This window comes from Dryas octopetala, chromosome 1, assembly GCF_963921425.1.
Source record: "Dryas octopetala chromosome 1, drDryOcto1.1, whole genome shotgun sequence".
NCBI classification, from domain to species: Eukaryota; Viridiplantae; Streptophyta; class Magnoliopsida; order Rosales; family Rosaceae; genus Dryas; species Dryas octopetala.
The window spans coordinates 4,789,344-4,799,508 of record NC_141366.1 but is presented as its reverse complement, the minus strand read 5'-3'; the positions used below and the strand labels follow the sequence as shown (position 1 = coordinate 4,799,508).

Sequence of the window (10,165 nt, the reverse complement as noted above, 5' to 3'; positions counted from 1 at the left end):
TATGTTTTGTTTTTTATTTTTGTTAAATTATTAGGCAATGTTAATGTGGACTGTGGAGTAATAGCTTCAAATAATAACACAACCACACATATAATATACATATAATATTATATGTTTGTGGACCTTGTGGTTCTCATATCAAGAGCTAAAACAGTAGGAACTTATCTAGAAAAGTAATTATAACAACTAAATATAATTGATTAATAGCATGAGCACGTTGATTAATTACACACTGGCCGGCTATATCACTGATCATCAAATTTCGTTGCAATGAATTAAGGTGCAAGTTAGATTTTCACATTTCGTTAAGTACGTAGTGAATGACTCAATATTCAGCTTTAGAGGAAAGAAAAGTAATGCTCAAATGTCGTTCAAAAGTAGGACGACTGTGCATGAATTTTGAACCATTTCATGAGCAGTTTCCATAATGAGTAAAACAGACAGAGGAGGTCCCCGCTCTTTAAAATGTAACCAAGTCAAAGAGCACGTTTCCTTTTGAGTCCATATTCACACTATATTATTGGTAGATTACTAAAGACATTGATGGAACTAATTAAACTATATCTTCTATGTTAAACGTACACAATCCTTCGATCTCTAGCTGTAATGGAGACAGCTCTAATATTACATTGAATTTTAATTAATTTAAATCCATCCATAGTAAAGCCGTGGTTATTAGAAGTTATACTAGGAGGGAGAAAGTAAATGGGTTAAAAGTAGAGTAATAATATTGATTGTCATAACAATCCTAGTTTTAAAATTAATTGTTAAAATTGTTTCATGTAATAATTAGGATAAAATTTGATATTTTTCTTACTATGGTCGACAAAGAATCTTCTGTTAATAATAGTACAGATTTGCTTATGTGGTGTTCTACTAATCATGACAGTTACCTACAAAGTAAAGATCTAGTACTCTAATTCATCCCAATTCAAAAGGCTTAATGTTGATATTAATCGCTGCAATATACTTAATTATATGTTATATGTATGTGCATGTGGGTGTGGAATATAAAATTATGATTAAATACCAAATATCAATAGTTTTTCAGTAAAGCAGTAAAACACTATTTTTTTTTAGTTTAGGTACTAACCTAGAGCAAGACATTTTGGATTAGTTTACAAATCAGTTTGTTAAGTTGTGACTGTCGAATAGTAATAGTTGTGACTGTTTCAAATTTATAAAAATTCAAAATTTTTAAGGGTTTAATACTTTTGATTTAGGCTTGGAGGATGAAGTCCTATAACCCAAAGATTAAACATTAAAGTTTAAGCCTTGCAAATATTGAAAAAACAACAAATCAATAAAAAAGTTATGACTATTAGACAGTCACAGCTCGATATAACCATGTTTTTAAAGTTGGTACCTAAACTGAAATTTAATATCTAAAGTGAAATAACATAAATGTTTTGGTAATTAAAATGAAAAAATATTATAATTTGGTATTTAAAGTCAACAAACCTGGTGTGGAAGGGTAATACATATGACATGACAACGACTACGTTAATTACTTTTTTTTTTTCTTTTTTGAGAGGTAACGAGTCTAACGAGTAACGACTATGTTACTTTAGTTACTTATAGGTAGGAAAATGAACCAATTAAATAGTATAACTCAACAATATCGAAGACCAATTTTACCGTATTGGCTATTGATTGGATGCCCTATATTCGATATGTTAGAATTCATTTCAGAAGCTCCGAAGTTTTTTCCAATCTTGACCACCAATTTCTTTTCTACCTTTATTCATTCATTTTCATTACATATTTACATTATCATCATATTGTGATGTTTTTCTATAACGCTTTTGTTTTTTCTAATAATCTTTTTTCTTCTTCACTTCTTTAATCCCTGTCTATATATCTCCATGTGATCAATTCTTTTTACTTTAACATTAATTCCAAATTTGCATTAATTTTTCCACTTAATTTTTGCATATATATATATATATATATATGGTTTTATATTGTAAAAAATTTCAAACAACAAACCATGCAAAGATGGTCGAACAGTGACCATGTCAGCTTTTTGTACATATAAAAGTGGACAGACGTCTTTGAAGGTGCAAACTGTTCTAAAAGCCTAGAGAGTCAAAAAATTCAAGGTTCCCTACTCTTTATTTTCTGAGTGTTGTCAAAATAAATACCAGGCATTTTCTCAGGTCCAAATGTCCAATCCAAGTTAGAATTCTTCATTGAATATCGGACCCCCCAAATCTAGTCATCACCATCAATCAAACCCTCTCTAAACCTATATAAGCCATATATGTCGGTCTATATAACAACTACAACAAACAAACAAAAAAACAGAAAATTCTGTTTGAAGTCTTGAACCAAAAACCAAAAGAATTATTAATTACTCCATAAAACCATACATAGCTTGTTCAAGCAGCCATGCAGCGTTCACCAGCTTTGGCTCGTAAAATTCTTCGCTACCAGCACCGCCGCAGCAGCAACCAAATGGTCCAAACCACTTCGCCGCCAAGCTTAGTGGGCTCATCAGGCCCATCAGGCCCATGCGATGTGTTCATAAACCACCGTGGGATCGACACGAAGAGAACCGTTGCCGGGCTGCTGTACTACCATTTCCAACGGCTGAGTTTGCGGCCGTTTCTGGACAGCAAGAACATGAAGCCCGGGGACAAATTGTTTGACAAAATCGACACCGCCATTCACAAATGTAAAGTGGGGGTTGCCGTCTTTTCGCCGCAATACTGCGAGTCTTATTTCTGCCTCCATGAGCTGGCTCTTCTCATGGAGTCCAAGAAAAGGGTCATCCCGGTTTTCTGCAACGTAAAGCCGTCTCAGCTGAGGGTTAGGGACAATGGAACTTGCTCTCCATTTGAGCTCCAGAGATTCAGTTGGGCACTTGAAGAAGCCAAGTATACGGTTGGACTCACTTTCGACGACTCCAAGTACGTGTATATTTATATATCGATCCCTTGACCTTTAACACATTATCGCATCGCACTTTCTCTCACCCCTTGGACTAATCTAAACATGTACCTTGAAATGTGTTTTCTTGTGGGTCAAGTTTGATCAATCTCTAATATTCATTTTTGCTTTTGTATGTTTAGGGATTGGTCGGAGTTCTTAAGAGACGCGTCTGATGCGGTGATACAGAATTTGCTGGAGCTAGAAGGAGAAGTACAACCATACAAGATCGACCATATATAATTAACATGTGCTGGATCAATGATAATAGTGTTGATACACAGACAAACACACAATTAATTACTTCACAACTATAAAATACACACACAATTGTTTATTAATTAGTTTTAATTTGGTTTTACAAATTCATTAATTTTTTTGTATAGAAGAAAACGAAAGAATATCTTCTAACATATATGCACATGTTGATCTAAGTAATATTGCAATTGTAGATCTTCTAGTTCCCTTGGGATTCAATAAAATGTAGATTTTTTTTTTCCATCTTGTAATCAAAGATGTATTGTAATAAAAAGTGTTTTGATTCAGACATATGTTGTACCCAATAGTCACAATTACATTGTGTAATTTATTTTAGACACAAATTACCTAGCACAATTAAGGAATCGAGAATTGAGAATGGAGGATGAGGATGAGGATGAGCAAACAAGAAGTATTTCAGAATGATATTACTGAACTTGAAAATTGGTCTGTCCATACCGTGGCCTATGAAAAACTTAAATGGGAGTTTTGTAGACAATGTGTACGTACAGAGCAAATTGGTCTAAATCTATCCTAAAATTGATTAATTACGAGCTGCATAAAAATAGCCCCGTTCAAAAGAAATCTCAATCTCCATGGGGATCTCACATAAAATTAAGTTAACATTTGGACCAAACTAATTGACCAAGAGGACATTAATTTTAATCTACAATTTTAAAATTTCATCTGAGTATTAATGAGATGTATTGATTGCTCAGTCATTTTTCATTCTTTACAGAATATTGTGAATCTTTTTCCTCACTAGAGTTGTTTGGTTCTTGAAACAAGGTAAGACAATTGTTCCTAAATGACGTACTGTTTATAATATTTAAGTTCTTTTGTTTCACATGTACCCTATATATATATATTATTTTTTTTCATCAATACATGTACCCTGTTATTCCTCAAAACATGTGTTTTGTTTAAGAAATATGCTATATATTTTTGTGTGCGGCCGGCTACGCTTCAATATTTAATTGAAGAAACTAACTAGCTAATTTCCATGCAGAGAGTTTAGCATGCATATGAAAGTACGTGGGATGCTAGTTAATTATATATTTTGAATAACAAGTAGAACCCAACTAATAATTACGATGCAATTTCTATAATTAGTTTATTTCATTAATTAATGCCGATTAGGTTCCTTATATATATTGACTCTACCTTCATTGATCAATTTATTTCACTAGTATATATACTGATGACCAGTGGTGTGAAAATCCTGTGAAATCGGCAAGAAAACACTAAGAAAGCAAAACCTTAATTGTTTGGGTTGCTTTTATTTCCAAGACGAACTCAATATTTAAACAAGGAATATATTACTAGCTACTAGTATTGTAGCATTATCAGTGAATTTAAATTAAGAGCTAATTAAACTAAGATACGGAAACTGCATAGAATTTATATTGTGATTGCTAAGAAGCTAGCAGCTAGTTGCCGCCCAGCTAGTTGCCACCCAGCAGTGTATACCAACAAGCAAAAGAAAGAGGCACCGCCCACAGCTATATTTGCATGTTGCACACAAAGACATACGAATAAGAATAATAAAGATGGTGTGACATTGACCTAGTTTTGTTTTGCCTTTTTTTTTTTTTTTTTTGGACTGAGGAAATTGACCTTGTATTGACTGCATTGAAAACTTCAATATATCCTCTTCAACTGTCACCAGTCAGTCACCATCCAATTCCAACCAAAAGGAACGTACTTCTCAACAATTTACTGGTTCTAAGAGCACATGTAGCATATATGATTATATTTTATTCAATTAGCCCAAAAAGAAAAAAGAAAAAAAGTGTACCATGAGCCATGAATCACATCTTTTCCCACTTTTCACTTGCGGCGAGGTTGTTACAACGACTCATGGAGGCCATTACATTGCAGTTCATTTGTTGTCGAATTATATCGAAACGAATGAATAGTGTAATTAATTACACAAATTTAATAAATTCGCGATTCAATCTTTACTGCACAGAACGCATCCTCTTTTTCCTCATAAGAAGGCATCTCTTTTGGGCCGTTGTATTAATAGTTTAATTCAAGGCACTAGTTTCTTTATGCTTTCACTCGTTTCTTTTTTATTATAAAATTACAAATATATATGATCGATATTTAAATATTGTTAACATTCTGTGAGGGATATTTTAAGATTTTTATATTAGTAAGATATAGTGCTTTTTTCATTTATTGTTTTTGTGCATTTTATTTAATTTTTTTCATCTTTTAATTACAAGCTAATTTTTCCCCATACTTTTTGCAATTGTAAACTCTCATACTTCTGTGACTCTGTCAACATGAATATTTCTTCTTCAACATTTCAAGATGAATATTTAGAGGCTATAAGTTTCCGGCCCCATATTTTATTGGGCCATAGTTCCCGAACCCAGTGTTGCAAGTGTTGATAAGGTCTTGCAAGTTACAAGTGTTGGTAAGTGCATTCTCTAATTTCGTAAGGTCAATAAGTCCAAATCTCTTGTTCAAACGTAATACTTTATATAAGATGTATTGATGATGAGGATCTCTGTCATGCTTTGGTATTGATGACTTGTATGAATGGGTTTGCTTTGCATTTTGTAAGTAATGCTTAGGTTTGAGAGTACCATCTATTATTTAAATTGATCATATCTCAACGAATGTGACATGATTTTATTTATTAATTGGGACTATTTTGAAGTTTATATATTTTTTAATTAATTAATTAATTAATATTCATAAGATTTGAACTCATAATTTATTCTAATAAATAAAGATTGTGAGCTATTCATTAAATCAAATAATTATTAGCAAACAAGTAAGAAACTCTCATGCTATATCTAAGTGAACAAAAATTAAGAATATAGTTTGTCTCTAATATTATTTTACATCGTTTTCTCTGTACGAGCATTAATATCTTTTTTTTTTTTTTTTATAAAAGAAATGAAGGATTAATTTGTGCCGTACATTTAAAGCAAAATCGATCATATCCGAAATAAGAAGCTTGCCTCTGTCTCCCCACCTACTACGTACCACCCCCATATACTTGTATTAATCATGTACATACATGGAAATTAATTGAGGTTGTTATCCAATCCAATCCGTCGGTGGGTCGGTGCCCATTTGCATTTGCCCATTTTCACATCAAAAGAACGACCTGCCACACCCACACCCTCCCTCCTCAGTACCCTTTGAGTTTGATCACAGTACTCTTGGACCACAATGGACTGGAGAGGCAGGAGCAGGAGCTCTCTCTTTCTTCATCTCTTTGTTGTTTTATGCAATATTGTCAATGTGATTGATGCCATGAACTTCAACAGCAGCAGCAATGCCCATCATCAGGAGTACACTCAGTTCCTTGTTGCCAATGGGGTTGCTCGAACACCCCCAATGGGGTAAGTGGGTGACATCAAAGAATACCCTTTAATTGTTTCAAGATTATATGACTCTGGTTTTGAATTATGATGCAGTTGGAACAGTTGGAATCATTTCCAATGCAATATGGACGAGCGGATTGTGAAGACCATTGGTAACTACGTACAGAATTCTGTTTCAATTCTTAATTAGTGTCTTCCTATCTAATCATTTTAATTTTGTTTCAATTTTGAGATCAGTGGATGCTCTTGTTTCAACTGGCTTGGCAGCACTTGGATACAAATATGTAAATATAGGTCCACATTCTTACATTCTTTAATTTCCCTAATTTGGTTCTAGTGAATGCTCCTTGTGATTGTTTTGTGGTATAATCCATATATGATTTTTCTGACTCATTCTTGATGTGGACTAAAAAGCAGATGATTGTTGGGCTGAAGGAAACAGAGACCGGAGGGGTAATCTAAGAGCAAAATCTTCCACCTTTCCTTCTGGAATCAAGTCCCTTGCAGATTATGTTCATGCAAGAGGCTTAAAACTCGGCATATATTCTGATGCTGGGTAATTCTTTTATCTTTTACTTTAACAGAAGGTTTGCATACATTTGTAACGCCTATATGAATGCATGCAGCAAGAATGGTATCATTCATTTTTTTCATCTCTGTGTTTTCAGTTATATGACTTGCAGCAAGAAAATGCCGGGTTCACTTGGGCATGAAGAGCAAGATGCAAGAACCTTTGCTGAGTGGGTTTGTGCCTGATATTCTTCAACCTATATAGTTTGCAAGGATGATTAATTGGTTTTCTAGTTTAGATGAAAAATCAACACAACTATACTTAATTAAGAAGATGAACTTTAAGCTGATAGTGGCATTTGGCTGTAGGGGGTTGACTACTTGAAGTATGATAACTGCTACAATGATGGTTCTAAGCCTCAAAACAGGTACTACTATTCATTTATTTTCATTAGCTCTGGACATCGTGTAGTTCCTGAAACTACACAAAAGGCATTGACAAACTCTAGTCCCCTTTAATGAAATCTCTTCCTTATGTTGCAGATATGCTAGAATGAGTTATGCATTGCAAAAAGCTGGCCGGCCAATTCTATACTCCATATGTGAATGGCAAGTCACTTGTACACTTAATAACATTGTTTTAGTACTGTCTTAAATTTATTCCAAGGTTTGTAGTGGTGTGTTTGCACCACTAGAATCTGCTTGATATAGTGTAACAAGTTTTAATAGAGAAATGTTTTTAAAGGGGACAAGAGAATCCTGCCAAATGGGCTGGTCGGTATGGTAATGCTTGGAGAACTACAGGAGACATTAAGGACATCTGGGAAAGGTCACTCTCCATCAGTTCCTTTTTTTCAAGATCTATCTCAAGCTAGCTAAATCCTGATTTGACATAGAATTCTAACCTTGAAACATTGAGTCTGTTGCTTCAATTAATCTGTGTATATTACGATTTTCAGTATCACTTCGATTGCAGATGAAAACAACATTTGGGGAAGATATGCAGGGCCTGGGAGGTGGAATGGTAATTTTCTAATATATGTTGTGATACCCTGTATGTGGTTCTGTTATGTTTCCAAATTTCTGCATACTTATTTGAATTTGATGAATTGTAATAGATCCTGACATGTTGGAAGTGGGCAACGGAGGGATGAGTGTAGAGGAGTATCGATCTCATTTTAGCATTTGGGCTGTTATGAAAGTCTGTCGTTCTGCACTCTCTTCAAATTTTCTAATTACTTCCAGTCATCTCTGACTTAACTACATGCATTGATATTGATCCCAGAAATAATAATGTGAGTTGTGACTGCAGGCTCCTCTACTTATTGGATGTGATATCCGAACTGCAGGCAGAGAAACTCTTGAGATCCTTGGCAACAAGGAGGTCATTGATGTAAATCAGGATCCGCTGGGAGTTCAAGCAAGGAAACTACAATCAAAAGATGGCCTACAAGTACTTATATGTTGCAATTGCTGTCCCTTTTCCTTCAGTTCTACAATTTTAGTTTTACACTATTGATTAAAACATAATCATATATATTCTCTACATCATTTAGAGTCAATTTGATGCAGGTTTGGGCAGGACCATTATCAAGGAAAAGAGTGGTGGTAGTGTTGTGGAATAGAGGCCAGTCATGGGCTCCAATATCTGTGACATGGAGGGAACTTGGGCTCTCTCCCCATAACCCTGTTGTTGTCAGAGATCTGTGGGCGGTATGTATATATGTGTATATATGTATATATATATATATATCATGTGTTTTTGTCTGTACTTAAATTGAAATATACAGATTGACTACTGCAAATGAATATATAGGCATAGAATGTTGAAATTTGTTAATTGTACTACTAGTTCTATCTGTCGTAAAAGATGAATGAATTCCTAACCAACCTCAATGTCATTTGATTTTGCAGCACTCATTTGTTTCAAAGAACATGCATTCTGGATTGACTGTAAATGTTGCTCCTCATGGTTGCAAGATGTATGTCCTCAGTTCACACTAGAAGATACAGATGGCCCTTTTAGCCCAACATAGGGCCCAAGATTAGTTCTTGCTGTGTTAGTTGGCTCCTTGTGGGCTAGTTCTCCTTTGTTCCAAGCCCAATCATCAAAATTTGCCTCATATAAAGTTCATCCCATGTTAATTTTGTTTGTACTTGAAGCCCTAATTTTAGATATTTATCTATAAATGGAGTATGATCATGTGCATGTGTTACACAATTTTGTATCAAATCAAGTGTGATAGATAGATGGCAGATTCTAAGCTACAAAAGCTATTTCGTAACCCAAATGAAGATAACGATCAAATGGCAGCTGTCATATGACCATGATTTAAAAAGAAAAAAGAAAATTTTGATGTTCACGAGCATCCCAACCCATTTGTTCTTACCTAATCAACAAGTTAGGCAAACTCATATAGGCTATTGTTCTTCTTCTTGATTTTTGTATTTATTTGTTTGTTTATGTTGCCTACAATTCTACAAATCATTCAAGCAGGACACAAAATACAAGCAGTCCAGCACGTAGCATACATGCCACAGCCTGGACATGTCTAAAATATCATAGATTTCCACGTGGACAGCCTAAGTCCAATCTGTTTTTAATTTTTGATACTCTGATTTTATATGAACCTAACTCTAATATGATAACGAAGTGGCTAAGATAACATAGCACAACATTAATATAAAGCTAATTGTGCCTTCTTAATTTCTAATTAATTACAACCTAAGTCAGGGTCGATATATTGACAGAGAATACATATTCATAATAGGAAAGCAAATTTGCTCACCACCTTATAAAGTGGTAAGCATCACCACTTTCTTCTAAGCATGCCACGTGTCTTGTCACTTCACCATAGTTAAATTTTTAATATTTCAATAATGCTAGTTGTCCCACATTTTTTTTCTCACATTTGTATCATACCTGATGTGTCATTATTTTACTAGAAGGGTATTTCTTTTTTCTTTTTTAGGTTTTATTTTTTAATTTTTAGTGTCCAATGTATGAATGTCATGTAAGATGGTATGAAATTGTGGTTGTTGATGCTCAAAAATGGTAGAGCAGTCAACGTCGAGTCGAACCACGTAGGCCCGTTGACCCACCACTGAGCGGATGACAC

General features: G+C 34.2%; 1 protein-coding gene and 1 pseudogene across 2 annotated transcripts; both read left to right on the top strand.

The window, feature by feature from the left end:
• Positions 1–2,391: 2,391 nt before the first annotated feature.
• Positions 2,392–3,615, top strand: LOC147296767 (putative 2' cyclic ADP-D-ribose synthase BdTIR pseudogene; annotated as a pseudogene).
• Positions 3,616–6,214: 2,599 nt separating this feature from the next.
• LOC147296766 (alpha-galactosidase-like) lies at positions 6,215–9,249 on the top strand. 2 transcript variants are annotated; one of them, XR_015121097.1, is made up of 13 exons: positions 6,215–6,554; positions 6,630–6,688; positions 6,774–6,830; positions 6,954–7,092; positions 7,205–7,280; positions 7,416–7,474; positions 7,590–7,655; positions 7,792–7,875; positions 8,006–8,070; positions 8,165–8,247; positions 8,359–8,509; positions 8,619–8,759; positions 8,961–9,249. XR_015121097.1 is itself a non-coding variant. In XM_086235906.1 (13 exons), the coding sequence occupies exons 1-13, from the start codon at positions 6,382–6,384 to the stop codon at positions 9,048–9,050; spliced, it is 1,233 nt and encodes a 410-aa protein (XP_086092032.1). In that variant the 5' UTR covers positions 6,218–6,381; the 3' UTR covers positions 9,051–9,249. The 2 variants fall into 2 exon arrangements, 1 of the variants encoding a protein (XP_086092032.1); XM_086235906.1 differs by having other exon boundaries at positions 6,218–6,554; positions 8,359–8,499.
• Positions 9,250–10,165: the final 916 nt, after the last annotated feature.